The sequence below is a fragment of the Orussus abietinus genome, unplaced genomic scaffold (genome assembly GCF_000612105.2).
Source record: "Orussus abietinus isolate OABI.00-Male unplaced genomic scaffold, Oabi_2.0 scaffold10, whole genome shotgun sequence".
Lineage (NCBI taxonomy): Eukaryota > Metazoa > Arthropoda > Insecta > Hymenoptera > Orussidae > Orussus > Orussus abietinus.
Window position 1 is genome coordinate 2,252,003 of NW_019396009.1, and position 21,836 is coordinate 2,273,838.

At 47.9% G+C, this 21,836-nt stretch overlaps 4 protein-coding genes across 4 annotated transcripts in view; 3 read left to right on the forward strand and 1 right to left on the reverse strand.

Annotated features, from left to right (window-relative positions):
• LOC105699616 (Down syndrome cell adhesion molecule-like protein Dscam2) overlaps positions 1–15,079 on the forward strand; it is a 55,796-nt gene extending 40,717 nt beyond the window's left edge. Inside the window, exons 6-25 of the mRNA XM_012424754.1 lie at positions 407–656; positions 1,520–1,664; positions 1,917–2,179; positions 2,561–2,722; positions 6,774–7,121; positions 8,929–9,234; positions 9,650–9,928; positions 10,072–10,203; positions 10,277–10,416; positions 10,486–10,649; positions 10,729–10,943; positions 11,007–11,597; positions 11,853–12,122; positions 12,202–12,656; positions 12,755–13,028; positions 13,125–13,283; positions 13,372–13,523; positions 13,998–14,217; positions 14,665–14,755; positions 14,821–15,079. Of these exons, the coding sequence (XP_012280177.1) occupies positions 407–656; positions 1,520–1,664; positions 1,917–2,179; positions 2,561–2,722; positions 6,774–7,121; positions 8,929–9,234; positions 9,650–9,928; positions 10,072–10,203; positions 10,277–10,416; positions 10,486–10,649; positions 10,729–10,943; positions 11,007–11,597; positions 11,853–12,122; positions 12,202–12,656; positions 12,755–13,028; positions 13,125–13,283; positions 13,372–13,523; positions 13,998–14,217; positions 14,665–14,755; positions 14,821–15,079 (4,875 nt within the window). The remainder of the gene's footprint in view (positions 1–406; positions 657–1,519; positions 1,665–1,916; positions 2,180–2,560; positions 2,723–6,773; positions 7,122–8,928; positions 9,235–9,649; positions 9,929–10,071; positions 10,204–10,276; positions 10,417–10,485; positions 10,650–10,728; positions 10,944–11,006; positions 11,598–11,852; positions 12,123–12,201; positions 12,657–12,754; positions 13,029–13,124; positions 13,284–13,371; positions 13,524–13,997; positions 14,218–14,664; positions 14,756–14,820) is intronic.
• A 1,191-nt stretch (positions 15,080–16,270) lies between these two features.
• LOC105699652 (actin-like protein 6B) lies at positions 16,271–17,927 on the forward strand. Its single transcript, XM_012424798.1, has 6 exons — positions 16,271–16,352; positions 16,434–16,628; positions 16,684–17,121; positions 17,181–17,521; positions 17,602–17,697; positions 17,763–17,927. The coding sequence occupies exons 1-6, from the start codon at positions 16,328–16,330 to the stop codon at positions 17,925–17,927; spliced, it is 1,260 nt and encodes a 419-aa protein (XP_012280221.1). The 5' UTR covers positions 16,271–16,327.
• Positions 17,928–18,754: 827 nt separating this feature from the next.
• LOC105699655 lies at positions 18,755–19,730 on the forward strand. Its single transcript, XM_012424801.1, has 3 exons — positions 18,755–18,851; positions 19,139–19,270; positions 19,418–19,730. Exons 2-3 carry the CDS (start codon positions 19,147–19,149, stop codon positions 19,660–19,662), a joined length of 369 nt encoding a protein of 122 aa, XP_012280224.1. The 5' UTR covers positions 18,755–18,851; positions 19,139–19,146; the 3' UTR covers positions 19,663–19,730.
• Positions 19,731–19,889: 159 nt separating this feature from the next.
• LOC105699653 lies at positions 19,890–21,782 on the reverse strand. The gene is made up of 7 exons (XM_012424799.1): positions 21,397–21,782; positions 21,130–21,316; positions 20,926–21,054; positions 20,678–20,863; positions 20,340–20,607; positions 20,086–20,260; positions 19,890–20,012 (listed from the first exon to the last, which is right to left on the reverse strand). The coding sequence occupies exons 1-7, from the start codon at positions 21,521–21,523 to the stop codon at positions 19,957–19,959; spliced, it is 1,128 nt and encodes a 375-aa protein (XP_012280222.1). The 5' UTR covers positions 21,524–21,782; the 3' UTR covers positions 19,890–19,956.
• Between the last annotated feature and the right edge of the window lie 54 nt (positions 21,783–21,836).

A 21,836-nucleotide genomic window follows, 5' to 3' on the forward strand; every position in this document is an offset into this window, starting at 1 on the left:
AGCACCGGCGCATGTGCATGATTTAATTGTAACGCATGCCCTAGAGGATATTTAACGTGTATATATACCTAGTAATAATCCGATGAAGGTTGATGAATTTTTAATCCCACCCTGATATTCATGCATTAGTCGGGTATACCTATCTCGGTGCATCGTGCAGAGGTAATGGCAGGGTACCGAGCAATTGCATCGCTGTTTGCTAGTCCATTGAAGGTGTTATGGCTCATACGATTGCTCGATGTGTACCTGCCTTCCCAGAAGCGAATTGCCATTTGTGGTTACTGCGATCTACGAGGCAGGGCTTGAAATTTACGTTTCTATGTGCGATTGAGATTAAAGAGTTTCGATGCATTGAGTAACTGAGGGTAATTAGCGGGGGATAATTATGGTTTCTTCGGTTCTAAAGGCGACCGTGGATCTGGGAAAAGACACCGAGTTCACCTGCACGGTCACGGGGCAACCAACTCCGGTGATCTCGTGGGCCAAAGATGGACATCTTCTTAGGGAAGGCTCTTCGGGTAGAATAAAGATCCAGAAGGGGGTGATTCCTACCCTCCACATCTCGTCGATAACGCGCGATAACAAGGGGATGTATCAGTGCTTCGCCAAGAACGACTACGAGATGGTGCAGGCCACTGCTGAGCTGCGTTTGGGAGGTAAGCAACCCCCTCGATTTATTCCCCGATATCCAATCGGTGAATATTTGACGTCGGGAGAATAATGAATAAATAATTGACGCGAAAAACGCAATCGCAGCCTCCGACTGCCGGGCGCGGCGGACGCCATGCGCCGGTAATTGCGACAATTAAATTTCGTAAAAACACGAATCGGGTAACGGTAATCAATGCAAATAACGCCCCTCGATGAGGGAGTGGCTTCCGTCAATAGGGCATTCTGATTTACGTCACGGGCAAACAAGCTCTGCGGGTTATTGTCCGCTCTATAATTTGGGGTTAATTCACTAGGCGGCATACCGGTTCAGGCGTCAAACCGCAGATCGATAGTTCTGCCTGGGTATAGGCTTGTCATGTAAATGTTGCGTGCATAATGCTCGCATAATGCTCGCATTGTGCGATACCCGGACGATTTGCCGGGGGAAGGATCAGCAAGAACGTCGCGCCGAGCGCAGCCCGCCTCGCCGATTCGACCCCTTTCCTCGTTCACACATGACAGACCTCCAAAACAGAAGTCGAAACGTCTAGGATGCATTCTCCAAACGCTGCTTCCATTACCCTCCGATGGGAGTTCGAAGAGGGATGCGCCGCGGCATCGATACGCCGCGACATGTCTCGGAACACTTTTCGACCCTTTATCTTGCACCCCTTTCTGGCCATACCGAAAGTCGCATAACACATCTCACAGATGAATAAATAATCTGCCGTCGGGTTTTCACCTCGCCGATGTATTTTAACCCTTCTTTGTTTATTCAGGATTTTTACCCGACTTTTCAGGAATTAACGCGTACTCATCCCTAGGGCTGCGGTGGAGGCATAATTTTCCCGGTGATTTCTGTCGGCAGATGCGGCGCCCCAGCTTGTATATAAATTCATCGAGCAGACTATGCAACCCGGGCCATCGGTTTCCCTAAAGTGCATCGCCACCGGCAACCCGACGCCGCGGTTCACGTGGACCCTGGATGGATTTCCACTCCCGCAAAATGATAGGTACATTTTTGCGGACACGTTTAGTGCACCCCTCGCGCTCGCATCCACCTGCTGCACGCGACAGAGACGAAGTGGAGGCCTCCCTCGTCCCGATTTACCCACGTCTTCGGGGCCGGGACCTAAAAACCTGGAGAAAAATTGCACGTCAAATCGTGTCGCCCCTGACACCTCTCTCGCAAGGGGTGCCGATTTTCCCTTGTCCCTCGATTTCGGGTCGCTCCGTCGTTGGATTCACTTTTTCTCGCGTTCCAGGTTTGTCATAGGTCAGTACGTGACGGTGCACGGGGACGTCATCTCGCACGTAAACGTGAGCGTGGTCCGGGTCGAAGACGGGGGCGAATATCGGTGCACCGCGGTGAACAGGGTCGCCAAGGTACACCATACGGCCCGGCTGAACATTTATGGTTTACCGCATGTGCGGCCCATGGGCAACTTCACCGCCATAGCCGGCGAAGCTGCGGTAATCAAGTGCCCGGTTGCTGGGTTTCCGATCGCCAGCATCACCTGGGAGAAAGGTGAGCTCTCCCCTGGCGAGCGTTTCCGCACCGTAAAAGCACCGCGGGGGCGCGTTTACTCGCCTCGGGCAGACACTTCGCGCGGAATAAAAAGCCGAAACGTCTCCTGCCCCCGAATCATCGGGGAAAGTTATTACTCCGCGAGTTTTGCATCGCCGACGGCGACTGCGCATCTCTTATTCCGCCTTGCGGAAGAGCTCGCGCATCGCTGAACAAATCTGTTGGGTGGAAAAACAAAGACTTTTTTTATTTTTTTCATGGAACCTGCAGGGAAGAAATATTAGCGAAGGGTTGTTATTCCAAAATCTAATTAAAGTCACTCGAGGCGATTTCGGTATTGATCGAGGCGATGGTTACACACCTCTTGCGAATCGTTTGCAGATGGGCAGGTGCTTCCCACGAGCCTGCGACAAGAAGTGTCGGCAAATGGTACCTTAATCCTCCATCGAGTAGACAGTAGTACGGACAAAGGGGCGTACACTTGTACAGCGAAGAACAAGCAAGGGGACTCCGACTCGCAAACCGTTCAGATCATTGTCAAAGGTAACTACGTTTCCTGTGTGCCTTTCTCGATATACTTGGACGGAGGTCCGTCCTCGTAGTTCGATCTGAAATCAAGGGGACACTCTATTCCATGCTATTCGATCTCCTCGACGATCTTAAATAATCCTGTTTATCTTTACAGTTTCGGAGTCGACTGCGAGATATTTTCCTGTGAACCTTGCATTTATTTATAACCGATGTAATTAATACAGGGACGACACGAAGATTGGGCTATCGATGCCCAATGGTACACTGATACAGTGCTTCCCAAACTCAGAGCTGAAATCACTCCTGCCAACGTGGGGTCGAGCTACAAATTATTTCCAAGATTTCGATTCTTTCTAATTTAAGAGAAGAAAAATATAGTCCCACAAATCAAGTCGCGTAGCTTGCAGACGGGCCCTCGAGAAAATTTTCGCAAAATTTCATGTTAAGCCGACGAGAACCGAACCTTCCGTCCAGCCACGTCCATGTACCGTATTCAGCATTTTATTATTAATTTCACTGGATTCCTAAATTTTATATACAATAACTTTCGGAAAAATGTACACTGTGCTTCTCCTTTGTTCGAAGATTAAGAAATGGAACATGGCGGGCGGAGAGGTCGACCCCGTCGGACGACCTAGCGTTTTCTTAATGTTAGAGTGCGGTTTAGGAAGCACTGCATCAGCGAGAGGATAAACTTGAATGCCTGTGCTTTACAGTCCCTCCTAGAATTGATCCGTTTAGCTTTCCCGAGAACGTCCAAGCGGGGGCGCGGGTCCACGTGACGTGTGCCGTCAGCGAGGGCGACGCTCCCATCAGGATCTCCTGGCTGAAGGACGGCAAGTCTTTACGATCCACGGAGACGACTACCTATCAGAGCGGGGAATTTGACCTTGCCCTCAAGATACAAAGCGCATCTCCCGCGCACAACGGCAACTACACATGCGTCGCGAGCAATGACGCTGCGGAGACGTCGCGCTCCGCGTCTCTGCTGGTCCACGGTACGATCCACGTACCGCTGTGCGGTACGCGCAACGATCGCGAATATCGCGACAGCGGTGCATGCTATCGCGAAAACCCTCCCACAAAAGTTGTGCCGATGAAAAAGAGGAGCAGCTTTCGTTGGAAGCGTTTTCGCATACCATGCACCGTTTAGGAGAAATAACGAAATGAAACGCGCGACATATGGGGGATGCCGATGGACCGGTGATTTCCACCGTATCACGCGAGGAGGTCACTCGACTCTGTATACAGGAGACCGTTGAGACGAGTTATCGTTTATGTTTACGTCTATAATTTCTTTTCGGTGAAACGAATTTTCCTAGTCCTCCGAAGAAGCGTCCCGCTGTCAGGGCGGCGTTTCGCGACTCGTCATTCGAGGCCCCTCCGAGGGGAACGCTCTCTCCGTGCAAAAGCGCGATAAAGAAAGAAGCTCTTCCGCATAACCCCGAGCGGAGTTCGCGTTGAAACGACTCTCGCAGCTAGACGAACAAATCAGCGCGAGAGGAACGAAACCTTGGCCAACGAACGGCCCCGGGGTGATTCGGCGTAACGTGTTGTGCCGACAACCACTCCCAAAACACCAGACACACCGATCCCATCTCGCGCTACGTCTCCCCCGGTCTCCTCCCCAAATATTAACCATCCACACCGCGCGCATCTTCGTTTTCTCGATTCCACTCGGAAACAAACCACACCGCCGCTTTGGTGCCCTAAGGGTTCCAGCCACGGACTCTTGCGGGAACCCCTGCATCCCGGCGCAATATGGCCGCGACGTCTCCCCCGGAGGTCCCGGCTCGCCCGTAAAAAATGAAAAACGCCGACTTTTTCGAAATCCTCCACGACCCAGCCCCGCTCCTTGGTACTTTAGCCTCTGTTTGTCCCCGGGTTTTCTCTCCTAGCGATCCGGATCGGCCCTCCGCCTCTCTTTCCCAATTTCCCCGACCACCCTCCCCGTCCCTCATGATAATTCATAACCCATTTGGAGAGCAAACTTTTCCCGGGGATCGGGTAATCGGCCCGGCCGAGTTTGGGTCTCTTCGTCACCTCTGGCGCGGAACCGCCTCTTTGGGGAGGGGAAAAAATCGAAGAGAAATCCCAAAAAACGATCGAGACGCCCGATTGTTTGGGGAAGAGTTACCGATAACGGCGTGCATTACCGCGGCCCGCCTTTCACGGGATTCATTTTTTTATTTTCCCTTATTTCCTCCTTTTTTCGTTCCCTGGGCACCAGGGCTGATGGCCCCCGTAATATCTCTCTGCCCGGCGTTCTCCAACTCGCAATGAGAAATACGGAACGATTGCCACTATCAAAAATCTCTCCCTAGCAATAACGCCGTACCGCGTGCCGTTTCGGTGGTGCGGTATCTCCGCTGATGCGCCTTCTGTCAACAATATCACATGCCCATTATTCGTCTCTACGAGCATTTCGTGGCGATTACGAGCGGCGAAGTCGACGCGTCCCGTCCGCAAGCCCCTTCTCGCGAGAAATTTCGGCATCGCTTTAACCCGGCCTAGGTATATTGCCCGGTTTTAATCGACCCACTGACAAGGAAAATTCCCTAGTGACTATACCGCCCATTTAACGCGCGGAATGACGACCCCTTAATAGCCCGTTCTAAACAACCCCATAGACGAATTCTACCTTCCGGCGAAATCGCAAATTCACTTGGCGAAACGTTCGACCTCAATGGCGGGCAACTCAAAAAGGGTTCGTTAAAATATGACGTCAATCTAAATCTTATTAAAGATTTTTATTGACGCACTAAACAGGGCGGCCGCTGAACGCGCTTCATTGTGGGGAGGGAATTTTCGGTGCATTTTTTCCAAGCGACCCTTTTGTTTCTGGCGGCCCAGGTTTGCATAACGGCGACTAGGAAATGAAAATTACGCTTCCGGCTCGGAGTCATGACCCAGACGAGGACGTAAGGTCGCAATTCGAGAGCTTTATCACGCGAATCCGTGCTTTTTATCGCGTTTTTTTTTCTCCCTCCACCGTAAAATGGGCGCGAAGTCGTTGCAACGAAGCGAGGGTGCGAGAAGAGTAGAGGGTAGGTGTTTTCGAAAATGTTGGAAAGTTTGAAAATTTGGGAAATTTGAGAAATTTTTTAAGCGATCAGGGACCGGAAGTAGCTCCCTGCGACTGCAGTGCGTTATCTCGAGAGGGGGTCTTCTCCTCTCCGGCTCGTGAAATATATTACACTTTTATGAGGGGGGAGGGAAAAAGAGACCGAGGCGTTTGCCGTCGGCCTTTTAATAAAGTCCCATTAAAGTTCTGGCCCGAGGACACGTTATCGACTTGGCCGAAGAGCCAGGACAATATCGACGCTTCCTTCGGCACTTCGTTACGGGAGGAAGTTCCCGGAAGGCGAGGCCCTCTGCTCCCGGGAACTTCTTTTCGCACTCCGGTGAGGCCGACGAACTTCCGCCAGAAATAGGAGCCCTTTAATTGGATATCAGCCGACACGACCTGCGATAATTGGTCGGTGTCGACCCCTTGGTGCAACCGTTGTCCTCGAGATCGCTCCATAACTCCATATCGAAGGGTCCTTTCCAGTAATCTTGCTCTACGACAAGGTATACCAGATTTATTCCAAGAGACATACACCATACAACACCACAAACCTCGGAGGACTTGGTACCGCGCGTTACAGGATCCAACGAGTGCAGTAAAGGGTTAACAATAATCTAAGCGTTCTCAAAAATCTCAGAATCCTGCAGCGAGTGGCGTCAAACCCCGAGACACGAGGCCACCAACTGGAACACGAAGGAGCAGACTTCCCAGGAGGAGCGCTCACTGTAGATCCGAGTAGCAAGGATACATGATCTTTTTCTCAGAGTACATAATTTCCTACACATAGGTACATTGACATTGGAGGAAGGGCTCGGGACGTCGTTGCAAAGTGGACCCTGGAAGCTATGCAACGAGCGGTACCGAGTTCCGTCCGACACTAGACCTTAGGACTTGGAGCCGGTGGGCAGGGAAGGAGCCAGCTTTTACGGAGTCTCTAGGGAAAAAGGTTTGGGTGACCACCCACCAATACGGAGTCTTTGTTTTGGGTTCCAGTGCCGCCCACGATAGCTCCCTTTAGCTTTAACAAGGACCTCTCGGAGGGCGTGCGCGCCCAGGTGACGTGCATGATCGAAAAGGGCGACCCGCCCTTCACGTTCGTCTGGTCCAAGGACGGCGAGACGTTCGCCACCTCGGAACCGGCGGGGTTCGGTGGGTCTGGCCTGTCGGGGCTGTCCACTCCTAGAGTGAGCCGGACCCCTGGACTCCTCGTGACCAGCATCGACGCGCATTCCAGTACGATTGTGATCGAACAAGTGACGGCCGCTCACACGGGCAACTATACTTGCCTCGCCCGCAACTCGGTGGCCGAGGTCTTTCGGACCGCCGAATTAGTCGTTAGTGGTAAAGTAGACCCGCCGGTCCTGATCGGAACCGAAACGGCATCGAGGCTCGCTGGCACTTTCGCACCGGCACTGGCGCACCCTCGGTGCACCCTCGGCTGGACGCGCGCGAGCATGAGGCGAGCAGCAGACGCCAAAGCAGCTGAGCCACCGAAATCCCATCGCACCGAGCACCGGCACTCAGCACCAAGCACCAACGCAGTACCATTGCCCGATCCCGTGATCGCGGCCGCGCGCATTTCCGACGCCCCGAGGCCCTTGGGATGCGCGTCGGTCTCGTTCCATGTCAGCTCGCCTCGCGATATCGCCGCGAGAGGACGTAAGATCATGAAAACGTAAGACCGGGGGGGCGTAAGACCAAAAGGACGTAAGACCCTCGCCATCGACCTCGGACAGGGTTCATCAGGGTGGGTCGGAAATAGCGATGTAACGAATCGAACACTTTGTCCATGCGAGTGAATAAACATTCGATTTTGAAAACGTTACCAACATGAATTTGGGGGATGAAAAGTTGACTCAAGTTTGACGACTTGGAATATTCGACTCGTCGCATCCTTAGCTTGGCACACGGGGATAATGATATGGGTTTTGCAACGACTTTCGAAGGGGAAGGGCTTCGAATTCGGACTCGACAGGGCGCTCCCTTGGAAGGGATGTAACGGAGCATTGCGCAACACGCTCCTGTCGGATATCGAGATCTACTATCTCTCTCCCGGAAAAGCTGAATCCCCTCAAATTCGAACAATTAGCGGGACAGTTAATTGCCTCGATAACGGCGCGCCGGTAACGATCGGCTCTGTAGGCACTGACATGGATTTTTGAGTTGCGCTCATCTGCATTGCAAATCGCATGAAACACCCCCCACCTAGATCCTGAATCGGCACAAGTTCCACCTCGGTATCGAGTCATTTCGAGGATGATACTCCTCGTGACGTTACGAGGGAAAATAAGGGGACGAAAATGTTGCACTAACGCCCCAGCACACACCGAGCACGTATTTTTCACAAATTTCACCGACAAAATTTCCACCCCACCCCTCCCGATCATTAGGGTCCCTTTTTATCGCCAATTCCTTACTTCGATCCCCTAATTGTCTCACGACTCGTTGCACACATCACTTGAGTGAAAATGTCTGCACAGCACCGGTTTGATCACGTTGTTATCTCTGCACATGGTGTTTCGTGTCTGGCACTTATCTCGTCGGAACTCTCGACATGACCGAAGTGTCCGAGTCCTCTGTGAGCGCGTGCTTTTGATTTTTGTCACAACCCTTTGTTTTATTCTTTTCCTCCCCGTTTTGTTCGAGCGGGGAAACCAATTCGGGCGAATTTCAGACTAGGTCAATAAATCGGAAGAATTCGCTCACGGGACTTTTCAGACTTCCGCCATGCCGTCGCACTTCCAACTCGAATTCTCTCGGCACCGCGGCTAAAGGAAGGAACTCCGAAAATTCTGCAATCGTCCCGCGAGTCTCCAAAATTCCGAGAATTCCTGCGAAATAGATATCCGCGCTAAGCTCAAGTACACGCAGTTGCACCTTGCCAGTTTATTAATACGCGCTCACGCTTTTCGTAATGCGCCAAAATGCAGCACTTAGAGATGCAAGGCAAGGCGTCTGGACTGGGACGATTTTCTCGTCCAAAAATAATTACAATTATTTTCAAAATCGTTTTAGACGCAATTATTATTTTAGCAGAATTGTTAGAAGAGTGGGAAGGACCATCGGCACCAGTTCTGACGTCTTGCCAGTTTAGATGCTTTGCAGGTAGACAATGAATTAAATTGTTGTTTATTTCATTCGCGAATAGTTCCTCCTCGATGGGTGATGGAACCCCAAGACGTGCAAGCTCAGGAAGGAACTTCACGTTTGGTTTTACACTGCCACGCCGATGGATTTCCTCCCCCCGCGGTTACATGGCGCAGGGCGTCGGGGAAAAGACCCGGCAATTATCACGCGATCGCAAATCACGAGCAAATCCAGGATCTATTGATCCATAGCAACGGATCGCTGGTTTTTGGCCGAGTCCAGGAAGACCACGAGGGCTTTTACCTCTGCGAGGCCATCAACGGAATCGGTGCTGGCCTCAGCAAAGTCGTCTACTTGACCGTCAACGGTAGGTTAAATAACGTTAGATGATTTTTTCTTTAATTTCCCAGGACCCCGACGAGTAACGAAAAATTATGAGTTCATTTTATCTCGAAATTACCGGTGCATTGTTTGACCATTTCGCAAATTTTATTCCCGCGAGCATAAATTTTGTACGCGATAACGAAGCGCAGTACGGCATAATTAACACTGGCCCCAAAAATGCAAGCACGCGATTAGCCAATTTTCTAGCATTTAACCATTGAGAGGTGGTTGAAATGAAATGAACAAATTTTGAGAATCGTCATAACATTAGTCACGCGTTGAATAATAATTCCGTTTTAACTAGACGAGCGGAAGAGTGGCTGTACTAGAGGACTATTACCTTTTCATTTCGACATTTTACAGTTCTGATTTTAAGATTTAACGATTCTTCGCCACAGCTCCTGCCCATTTTGAAGAGAAGCACCGAAATCAAACGGCGCCTCTTGCGTCGAGCGCGTCATTGCGATGCGAGGCCAAAGGAGATCATCCCCTAAAAATCGAATGGCGAAAGGCTGGCTCCGATCACCGATATTTAGGAAAAATTGTAAACACGACTGATGGGGTAGTTGGTATCCTAGAACTGGTCAAAACGACGAGGGAAGACAGTGGCCGGTACATTTGCATAGCCTCGAATGGATATGGACGAGACCAGATGATGATTCATTTGTATATACAAGGTAAATGACATAATTCTCATAACAGGTGTATAAACCACAAACCTGCAATCTTCTCCTACGATCGATCAGTCACTAAATGTCGGAATATATTTGTTCGGAATAATTTTGTTCAAAACTTAAGCGGCACAAATTTTCCTCGACAGAGCCTCCAGATTTCCCGAGGAATCTTCACGTGATCGAAAAAGGCAGTCGGTTCATTAAACTGGGATGGAATACTAGCCAAGATGGCAACAGTCCAATAATCGAATATATCATTGAATATAAGACTGATTCAGGTAAAATTCGTCTTTACGTATAAAACTACCCATACGGGAGAAGTTAGGTTAACTTGACACATTTTCATTGCAGAAGTCTGGCACGATCATACGTTTCACAGCACCGTGCCAGGTTCCCAATCCTACGGTGAAGTGAAGGGTCTGCGACCAGCAGTAAACTACCAATTTCGCATATTTGCGAAGAATAAATTAGGCCGGAGTCAGCCGAGTGATGTAAGCATGAGGAGTCAAGAAGAAGACGGCCCTTGGTCGGTAAAATACGCATTTCCTTTCTCCCTTCAGATATTGCCCGCAACGACGGAAGGAGAGAACCCAGGAGGACCTCCCAGAAACCTGAGAGCGGATCCCCTAAGCTCGACCGAATTAAAGGCGACCTGGGACCCACCGGATCACGACCTCTGGAACGGGGAGATCCTCGGGTACCACGTAGGCTTCAAGGAGCACCGGTAACTAGCCAAGATCGCTGCAATTCGATATACCCTACCAAGCCACGCAACTATACTGTCTCTTTGAATCCGCGACCAGGTTAGCAGCCGAGCGGTACACGTATCGAACGGTGGAGAGTCGCATCTCGGTGGCCAACGCCGCTCTGGGACTGACTCGGACCTCGGTTCCTGGTCGAGAATACCACTTGACGAACCTGAAAAAGTACACTCCATACAGCATAGTAGTCCAGGCGTACAACGCCCTGGGTCCAGGACCCATGACTGCAGAGGTTGTCGCCACTACTATGGAAGATGGTGGGTTTACCAGCACCCGTTGGATCGACCGAAGTGGAATTAAAATGTCATATGATGTTGCAGTTCCAACGAGTCCGCCGCAGGACGTCCAATGCACTGCCCTATCGTCTCAGATTTTACAAGTGTCCTGGAGTCCGCCTCCGGACTCCAGCCTGAACGGGGTCCTGAGGGGGTACAAGGTGGTCTGGGAGAGCACGGACCAGCTGACCGAGACCACCAAGTCGGAGGCGAAGAATACAACGGCCCTAACGGTGACGATCAACGGCCTCGAGAAGTACACGAATTACTCCGTCCAGATCCTGGCGTTCACCACAGCCGGCGACGGGGTGCCGTCCTACCCCCTTTACTGCATGACGAAGGAGGACCGGCCGGAAGTCCCGGCTGCGGTCAAGGCGGTGGCCAGCTCCTCCACCTCCATCCTCGTGTCCTGGCAGCCACCGCTGCGACCCAACGGCGTCATTCTGTCCTACAACATCCACTTCCACACAACCGGGGGCGAGGGGAAGTGGAACCGGCGATCCTCCCAGGCCCACCAGACCAGTTACCAAATCGATAACCTGCAGAAACGCCAATACGAATTCAGCATAGCCGCTGTAACCTCCATCGGGGAAGGTGCCCGAACGCCCACGGTTTTGGCCTCGCCTTCCAGCGAAGGTACACACCGACAATATGGATTTTCGGATAGTCGATAACTCGGTAACTCATTGATTGAACTCGCTCATGCGGCGCTTTTCATCCGGGGATGAAGCGAGGGATGGATTAATGATACTCGTGAATCTCGCCGATGATCGCACCCCTGCCTATACGCGATTTATCGCTAATGTTGGGTTTGGAGTTTTCGGATAGGAGCGAACGAGATAGGAGCTTCGAAAAGCCGGTTTGGTGGTTTTAAAGGACTTCTTGTTCCAGTGCGCGCCGCGATATACGCTTTTGGGAAGACCCTCGTGGTGGCCTGGAAGAAGGACGTGATCCTGCCTTGCCAGAACGTTGGAAAGCCCGAGCCCTCCGTGAAATGGAAGCACTGGGGTCAGATGGTAAAGGGCTCCTCCAGGATGTCGACCAAGTCCGATGGCTCTTTGCAGATCGTGGATTTACACAGGGAGGACAGTGGGAATTACACCTGCCAGGTTGAGAACGGTCATGGCTCGGATAAGATCACTCATCGACTGATCGTCCAAGGTAAGTCGAGGTGTAAACCTCGATCATCGAGGAGAATCATAGAAGACAGGGTGGTTATCGAGATTTGTTACACTTTCAGTGCCACCGGCTGCTCCTATTTTGCACGCCACCGGCTCCACCAGCAACTCCATCAAGGTCCAGTGGAAGAACAGCGACGACGGCGGGGCTCACATCAAGGGGTACATCCTCCACTATAAACGCGAATTCGGAGAATGGGAGGAGGTCAAGGTGTCCCACAGGTTCAACAGCTTCCTCTTGTCGAAGCTCTGGTGCGGCACAGACTATCAGATCTACTTAACAGCCTACAATCGGATCGGAATGGGCTCCCCCAGCGACATCGTGAAGGCCAGGACCGAGGGCTCGAAACCCGAGTCGTCGCCGGCGAATGGCGACAGATTCATTACCGTCAATGTATCCTGGATTACTCTACACTTGAGTACCTGGAACGACGGGGGGTGTCCGATCACCTACTTCGAGCTGGAGTACAAAAAGACCGACGAGGACCTCTGGACTCTGGTCTCCAATAACATAGAAGTACGCTCGTAACCGCGCAACTCGTTCCTTTATATTATCTAGGAATAGGTAATCGATGCAAAATTAATGGTCCGAAATTAACGACCTCGCCATTTTAGATCCAGAAGACGTACACCCTGAACGAACTGCAGCCAGGTACAACTTACGAAATCCGCGTTCGCGCCCACAACAACGCCGGTTCCTCGGTGGCCGAATACGAAATCACGACTCTTCAGCCTCACACCAGCTCCACGGTGCCTGCCATCGAGATCGACCACTTTATACCTCAACAAACACCCGTGTACTCCGATTTGAAGCTGATCGTTCCCCTGGTGCTAAGCTCGTTCGCAGTGATCGCTGCGGCCGGCGCTGTATTTTACTGCTTCAAGAAACGTGAGTCGCCACAATTTCCGGAAAAGTTCCATCCAAAATTGCCCCCCGTTGTTAGTCCTAAGAGACGCAATAAAACGGAGGCGCGTCTTACGACAGGTCCCTTCATGGGTGATCTAGGAAGTCTCCACGATGCCCAGACCGCGGCTGCTCTGGACAACAAGCAGAACATGGAACAAAGAGAGCAATACTACGCGACCGTTCGCAAACCTCTGCGCTCCCCGATTCACGAAATGGGCACTTTGGAGAGGATACCAGGTACGTGATGGTCAAGGTCCTCTGCAAACAGAAAAATGATCTCGCGATAACGTGCACGTTGCAAATGCCCTTTCTCTCCGTTTTATAGAGAACTCGGAGGACATCTACCCTTACGCGACGTTCCAACTGAAGAAAAGCGTGCCTGCTGGCGAAAGTCGCTGCGAGTCGGCAGCCCCGTTGCAGACTTTCGTCTATCACGACCCTCGACTGCCGACTGCGGATACGCTCCAGCTACGGGAGGTATGCATCTCTGCCCGGTAGCTCTCGCCATTCCCCTCATCACATCAAAAGCTTCGTAGTCTCCTTCGTCGACCTCGCCGATCGCGTCTCTCGCGAAGATCAAAACTCGAGTCCACCTTTTCCCCGTCAGACACCTCGTCGAGGTGCTCTAACGAGACCGGTACCAGGGAGATGCGTCTACTCGCGGTGAAGTCCAAATTTGGCGAATTCCCTCCCCGGTTCCCCTGCTTGCACTGGCATCTCGTGTCATCCGGTATCAGTTGAAATCATCCCGGTTGATTCGACGAGGACCGCCCACGTCGAAGGACGTGGCCTTAGAGTCAGGGCGTTCGATCCCGGCGCGCCGTCAATCGTTGCGACTGCTGGTCCCCCAATGCTTCGTTTCGCGCCAGCTCGATCGGTCTCGAAGATCGAACCGATCGAGGCCGCCGATTGCGGGGAGCATCGAATCAATCCAATTCCGTCTGATTGCAGTCGGATTGCAACCGGTACTCTAAGGTGCGCGGAGGCCGTTCGTCCTCTGCACCGTTGTATAAAACGCACAAGGCCATTCAAGGCAAGTCCGAGTCGGAGGAATACGACACCCTGGGCTCGGACAGCGACACGGAAGTCGGGACCAGCAGCCGAACTGAGTCTTCCAATCACCTCGTCGATTCGCACCATTTGGCCTCTGCGGTTGATACACGCGTGCACAGTACGCCACCCACTTTGCACCGTTTTCTCGGTAGTCTTCTGCCTGACTCCTGTGGCCTCGCTGGAACCTGCTGTGCTCCCGTCTTACCGCTTGCACGAACTCCGTCTGCTCCCACCAGTCCACCGGAAAGTAGGAAGACGCGGTATCACGGTATTTTGCGTCCCCCTTGGGTCCTCGAGTTCACCAGTCCGCATACGCGGAGTTCCTCGTTCCCTGATACGCGAGCATGGTCCCGGCGAATGGCCCGAACGCTTCGCTCTCCGTTCTCCACCCCTGCAAAGCATTTGATTCTAGAGGTACCCGTAGATCCCCTCGCGGAGGTCCTTGCTGGCCCCGGTCACTCGACGGGCGCGATGCATCCCTGACCCGGATAGATTTTTCTCGATCACGGACCGGCACCTGCCCGAGGTATCAAACCTGCTGCTTAAGCCTCGTCTTCTCTTGCAGACTTCCTGTACCATGGACCACAATCTAGCACGACTACAGAACCCTCACCGATTTTTGAGGGAAAATCGTTTCCTGGACGGGGAAGACCCAAGTAGGTTTCAATGTGGAATCCTCGACGGTGCTCCGGCGGTACTCATGGTTCCTCTTCTCCTGCAGGATGCTACAGCTGGCGCGTTATACCAGCGAAGAGACCGATCCAGTCTTCGGGGCCGTCGCCGAGTTTGGTAATACCAAGCACCAGTCGAGCTGTTCCATCAGGGATCAGGAGCGTGACGGGTGCGGAAGCATGTTCGTCCCCAAGCTGGAGCCGCCCTCAGGCTTCTCCGACGCGGTTGAGCTAAGCGAGGCCGAGTGCGACCTGGACATCGGGCAGCGCAATCGGAGGAATATTCGTGGCTTTGTTATTACGGTGTAAATAAATATCCATGCGTAATATCCGTAACGTGCGGCCGGCCGGTAGTGTCGGCCAGAATCGGTGTAAAAGGGGGTCCATCGTTGACCGAGGAAATCGGGTGTTCTATGGTTCTATCTAAGCTCCGTGTCTCTGCCAATCGGGACGCCCTGCATTCGGGAAGCGCGCTACTTTACCGACATCCGAATGCCCGGTGGCGGCTTCCGCCGCGGAGTCTGTAACATTGTGTTTTAGAAGATTTTAGATTATTTATATCCCGTTTACTTTGTAAAATATACAGTACTTTGAATTTCATCCGCCCGGCTGGCTTGGCGTTCATTTCCATGCTAGACACCAAGCGGACCGGTCGAAGGGGATTTTCGAGATCCTCGTCAAACCTGGGAGTGAGGCAAGCATTTTTTATTCATGGATATATCAAGGATCTTTAATGACGAATGAGTGTCCTTTTGGCGTGGGATTCTCAGTCAGATTCTCACGAGGATTAATGCAGCGAACGAGCGATTGATATTAATAGCACGAAGGATATCATGGTTCCCGGTGACTGATAACGTTGCGAAAGTGCTTGGATAAGGAAAGTATACGGTATCGGTGACGGATAAGCAGCTACTGTACCGACTGCAAATATTCATCCATCCGACTCTACGTGATCTCGAAAACGTCGAAATTAAATGTTTTCTACATACGGTACCAACCAACCAACGTTCCTATTGATCGAATTCTTGTTTCGGTCGGTAATCCAGAAATCATATAAAAAACGCCCTTACATCGTATTGATATTTAATATCTCGAGGATCCACCTCTCGGCGTAATCCCAAACGACTTGAACGTCGAGAAAAACATTCGATATCCTTTAGGTTTATTTAAACGACCTCATAACATCCAGGATTGATAATCAATCGTTTTCAGAAGGATCAATAATTAGGATCGAAGACTCTTCGTTAGGATCCATGCTTATCTTTAGCCGCCAAGTAGCTGCGGGATTACAAAGAGTTCCCTAAATTTGGTAATTAAGTGCCCAGTTCTCTAAAATGATGAAAAATCACCAAATGGTAAATAATTTATTATTTTTCTCGAGCGTGTCGCGGCCTAAGATACTTCGTTCCAAGATTGAAAGAAATCATCGGGAGTCGCAGGGTCCAGGCGAATCGTGGCCGACTCGAATGGCAGCATCCAACGTTTCCCAGTATGGACCCGTTTTCCCCGGAAAGCGAAGCAAGCATGCGCGAATTTTCCACCCTGTTTTAGGATACTATGAGCGGTGGCGTCTATGGTGGAGGTAAGGCTCGTCCTGCCGGGATTATTTTCGAAAAGTCTCAGGCCGTGGCTGGCTAATTTCTCGGACTTGTCTCGCCGGCAGATGAAGTCGGGGCGGTCATCTTCGACATCGGCCACCAAAGTCTTCGCGCTGGATATGGTGGAGAAGACAGCCCGAAGGCCGAAATTCCGTCGAGCCTTGGAGTATGGGAGGACCCCGTGGAATCGCCCCAGACCGCCCATGTGTCCAGGAAGCGGTACAACATCGACGTCAATTCGATCCAGATTAGAAAGAAAGGTACCTTTCTTCATCCCCGTCGTCGTTCTACTCGACTAAGAAAATATTTCTTCAGACATGGAACTAGTTAGTCTGATGAAGGACGGCATGATCGACGACTGGGACATGTTCGAGAAACTTGCGGAGTACACGTACAAGCAGCGACTCCATGCTCTGCCAGAGCATCATCCGATTTTGATGACCGAGTGCCCCTGGAACACCAGACTTAAGCGAGAGAAATTGCTCGAGCTCATGTTCGAGAAGTTCAACGTCCCGGCCATGTACATTTGTAAAAACGCCGTTTTGGCAGCCTATGCCAACGGCAGGTCGACGGCGATGGTCGTTGACAGTGGAGCTACCCATACGAGTGCGGTGCCGGTCCATGATGGGTACGTTATCACCCAAGGTATCGTCAAGAGTCCATTGGGTGGAGATTTCGTCACCATGCAGTGCAGGCAGTTCTTCGAAGAAAGGGACATCGAACTCGTGCCGGCTTACATGGTCGCCAATAAAGGTAAACACCTCGCTTGAAAGTATAGGAAATTACGATTAATTGGATGTTTTAATTTACAGAGATAGTGCGCGAAAGAGAAGTACCTCGCTGGACTCGAAGACAGGGACCCCAGCCGACCGCCACTTGGACCAGCTACATGGTCCGGGACCTTCTGCAAGACTTCCAAATGAACTGCCTTCAGGTGTCGGACAGCCCTTACGACGAGGATATTGCCAATACCCTGCCGATGAAACATTACGAATTTCCTACCGGCTATAACGATGACTTTGGCTCGGTGAGGCTTATGATACCGGAAGCTCTTTTTGACCCGAGCAACGTCAAAGGTGTCGGAGCCAGCATACTCGGGGTTGGTCCTTTGGTCACGACCAGCGTTGGCATGTGCGACATCGACATTAGGCCTGTGCGTCCTGGAATAATATTTAATTCGTTAAAACCTTGAAATAAGTAACTCTGTCAGTCAGTTGTCCACCTATCTTTCAGAATCTGTACGGAAGCGTCGTTGTGACTGGTGGTAACTCCTGTCTTCAGGGGTTCAGCGAACGGCTTAACAGAGACTTAGCCAGTAAAACTCCCCCGGTATGTCAGGCTTTTTTCCTTCGTTCGGGATATTTTCTATGGTAATAATTGATGTAATGTTTCAGAGCATGCGACTGAAAATTATAAGTGCAAATAGCGTGAGCGAGCGTCGCTTTGGCGCCTGGATCGGCGGTTCTATATTAAGTTCCTTGGGATCCTTCCAACAGATGTGGTTGTCTCGTCAAGAATACGAAGAGTCTGGAAAACTGATCCTAGATCGATGCTCTTAATCGGGTATATACCTAATGATGTGGAACGGATATCGAGAAGCGAAGTAGCGAGAGAAGAAAAGACTTCCTGAATATGTCTTCTCGAAAAATGTTTCGTCTCGTCGCAACGGAAGACTGGTTTCCTCACAGATAATCTCCTTTTGGCAAAACTTACGATAATTAATATAAACGAAAGTTCCTCGTTAGGTGAAATTGAATTCTAAAGGTGAAAAAAAAAGTTAGATGTTAAGTTTAACGAAACAAAGTGGCGAGATTATTGAGCCCCTTTTGAAAGATGTTTATTTTTCAATACATCGAACGTATTCATTTGCATCGTGTCGTCCATGAAAACCAAAAGTGTGCAGTATACTAAGGATGTCCTGCCATATTTTATGCTTCACGTAGCATATCGTACAATTTAAGTAGTTAGGTCCTATATGCATGAGTACATACATGGTTTAGTGAACATATAAATGGCGTACTGGTAATCGGTTTAAACAATCCTTTTGTACACGAACGATCTCATTTAAAATTACAGTTTTCGATATATCCGACCTATCTTTTTCCAGATACACGCATTCGTATTGTTGTACTACTCCTGGTTAAATCGGCAATCGTGTAGCAAAGACTAATCAAGGCAATAATTGTATGTTTCAAACTTAAGTATAGGTGGTAACTGAACGTAATCAAACTGAATCAAAAATAAAAATTCCTAGTCACTTTTCTTTGCGCAGCACTTTATTCAATATCCGGTTCCTCTTATAAAAATTGCCTACTTTGTGAATGGATGTGAATGAACGAACACGCATTTATTTATGATAATGTAAAAAAAACTACTTTCCTATTACTGATTACCGAGCTTGCCAAAAGCTCCACATAGTGGCAGCACTGGAGGAGGCCAATGGACATCTAGCTCTTCCCTTTTATTGCTGCAAATTACGAATTGTAATTATTTTATTAGGATGACATTACGTAGCTACCACTTGTCTACTTTTTACTTTGCCTTGTCCGTCTTTTTTAATATACAATCCTGTCATATACCAGGCAGATTAACGTCTCTATTTGCGTGTCGTGATCATACATAACCTCATTCGCCGGAAGAGTACATCTTTGGGAAGAATTAGAATTTAAATAAAATCGGGTCTACGTTAACCCAGTTATATAAGCGAAAGTATAGAGCAATGCTTTTTAAGATATTTTACATGTGTTGATTATTTGTTTATTGTATTTAGAAAAAAATATGAGGATCCTGCCTGCGCTCTACCGTGGGAGATTTCCTCAAAATGAGGCAAAAGTAAAGTTTATAGAACAACTTCCATTGAATCTCAGGAACAAGATTTCCAGCAAAGGAAATTCAGGAAAGGGTATGTCAAGTTATTACCTATCAAGTTTTTATTGCATACTTTTATGAACTATGAATGTTTTTATAAATTCAATTCAATGCAATATAAATCGGAAGAATTTATAAATGGAAATTTATACGATACACTGTAACGAGTGTTTCATTTCAGAACGAGGATGTTTATATGAAATTACACTTTTATTGAACTGCTTACAAACTAATGCATTTGAAGAAAAGTTGTGTTCAAAGGAAGTAATGAATTTTGAAAAATGTTACGATTCTTACATTACTAAGTCTAAGGTCAATAAGGAAATGCAGAAAAAGGGAATACTTGTACCCGGTAGTAAAATGCTCACACATAAACAGCTGAATGTGCTCTTTAAGAAATATCCTCATGAAACGAGAAAAATGTAGAGACTTTTTATTGATCTGTATTTAAACGCACCATGCTGTATTTCCTATGTATTACAAACCGCATACAATAAAAATGTTAAAAAAAAATAAAATATAGAATTGTCCATAAAATAATAAATTTGTATATAAAAATACTTGTAATGATATACATTGATTTATTTTACAATTATACAAATACAGTATGATAAATATATATAAATTATTTCTTATCATTAAGGAATGTTCATGAGCATGTTTATTTGATTTTTGCAGATACTGATTATGTATTAATTTCATTTTATATAAATGTAAATACTAGAGATCTTGCTGTATAGTTTTCAATCGCTTAAGTGCCAATCTCTTAGAATAACCTGCAATTAAAAATAGGAACCATTGATACAAGAATATATTAAATTAATACAGAAAAATGTTTAGCTTACTTACGAATAGGTTGATGACTGACTTCGTATAAAGAATTTAGTTGGCATTCTATACGATGCAACGTCTTGCAATTTTCTATTTGTTCATCTTTGTAAAAACAGTAGGTATACAGTAACATTACAAAACAAAGACAGAGTGCACCTTTGCGAAACATCCATGTAATTTCAGTCAACTGAAACTGTTTATAGGCGGAATGTGATTTCAACTTAATTCCTTTACAGGTAACAATATTTTCCTTTACAGAAGATGTCCCTTACCTCGTTATCAATTACAGTAGTCTTCAAATTATTGTAATACTGAACTAACATCCTTTCTATTACAACATTTAAACTCAATATTGTGAATAGTAAAAATCTAGCATCTGCTGTCTTTTTAGAAGAACTGAATAATGCACACAATATGCAGCTAACTGTATAATAAATAATGGACTGGAACCATGAAACTTCATCGATAACCCAAGTTTGGAATGTACGCAGATAAGAAAAAATTTGATAAAGTAATTCTTTCTGACCTTTAGTTGATTCTCTGAAATAGAAATCTCACATTGTATTAAATTTTCTAATTTGCAATTAACTTTTTATTTTTTTTCACTCACTTAAAATCAACAACCATGTCACTGACTGTTTGTGATGAATCTTTTATAACACTTCCAAGTTCTTTCCCATGATCCAAAAGTTCATTTTGAAGTCGTAGTCCTTCCTTTTGACTTTCTAACATTGAATTTTGTATTTGGGAAGCCTCAATTAATTGTTCTTTCATGACAGATGTAGCTTGATATAACCTGCAAATTGTAAAGTTAAGAAACAAAAGTATTTGTTTTTCAGAAAAAATAAATATACTTACTGTTTTATAGTATTTTCAGTTTCAGCACGCCACAGCTCATGATTCAAGAAGAAACAAATGTTTGTTGCATGTGTATAAAATTCATTATATACAGTAAACGCTCTGTCTGTCATACTGCTAATACATTCACTGTAAAAGAAAATTACATTTACTTGAATTAAAAATGTAGCAGAAGCAACGTTTTTAAAAAGTACTCAAGCTTACCGTCTTTCATCTTCTGTTTGTTTCATATAACAATCATATGTGATATGACCCGAATCCTCTAGGAAGCAGTTGGCTAACATAAGAGCCAAAATGGAATGTTCACGATCATTCAAATTTTTACAACTACCTTTCATCTTCCGTAAAGCACCATGCCAACACGCTCCATGCTGTGATACTGCCGTTTTAACTTAAATAATAACATAACTATCAGAAAAACAAGAGCTAAATGAATGTTGTTATCATACTAGAATATTTTTTGTCCTTTACCTTTTATAACATTGTACATTTTTTCACCCGAGTCTTTTAAAACTGTGTCGCCTTCATAAGCGAATACACAAAATAAAAAATACAGAAGGAAAAACACTTCAACCACCGCTGATTTGAAAAGGAACATCACCTTCTCATGTAAGAGTAATTCCAACTGGTGGGATTATTTAATAAATTTCAAAAATTACTTAAATAAACGATTACTGTATTATATTATCAATAATTTGTGTTTCTAACGTTGAAGGCATAGAGGTAAATATTACAATTAATATTTTCTATATTATTTGGGATTCAAACAGTACACATACTAAGTACATAGCAGTTATATGAATATCGGAGTAACCGTTTAAAAACCCTCGACTTTAAAATCTGGACAATATCGTAGATGTAAGAATATTACGTCTATGGTCTATGCTCGTGTGACGGAAGAGGAAATACGA

Excerpts from the sequence above, each read along its gene's own strand:
- LOC105699655 (XM_012424801.1), top strand. The coding sequence starts at position 19,147 with ATGAGGATCCTGCCTGCGCTCTACCGTGGGAGATTTCCTCAAAATGAG. Across the intron at positions 19,271-19,417 it reads CAAAGGAAATTCAGGAAAGG|AACGAGGATGTTTATATGAA; the intron begins GTATGTCAAGTT and ends GTTTCATTTCAG.
- LOC105699652 (XM_012424798.1), top strand. The coding sequence starts at position 16,328 with ATGAGCGGTGGCGTCTATGGTGGAG. Across the intron at positions 17,122-17,180 it reads TTACATGGTCGCCAATAAAG|AGATAGTGCGCGAAAGAGAA; the intron begins GTAAACACCTCG and ends TTTAATTTACAG. Across the intron at positions 17,698-17,762 it reads TAGCCAGTAAAACTCCCCCG|AGCATGCGACTGAAAATTAT; the intron begins GTATGTCAGGCT and ends GTAATGTTTCAG.
- LOC105699653 (XM_012424799.1), bottom strand. The coding sequence starts at position 21,523 with ATGTTCCTTTTCAAATCAGCGGTGGTTGAAGTGTTTTTCCTTCTGTAT. Across the intron at positions 20,261-20,339 it reads CTACTGTAATTGATAACGAG|TTTCAGTTGACTGAAATTAC; the intron begins GTAAGGGACATC and ends GCCTATAAACAG. Across the intron at positions 20,013-20,085 it reads AGTCAGTCATCAACCTATTC|GTTATTCTAAGAGATTGGCA; the intron begins GTAAGTAAGCTA and ends TTTTAATTGCAG.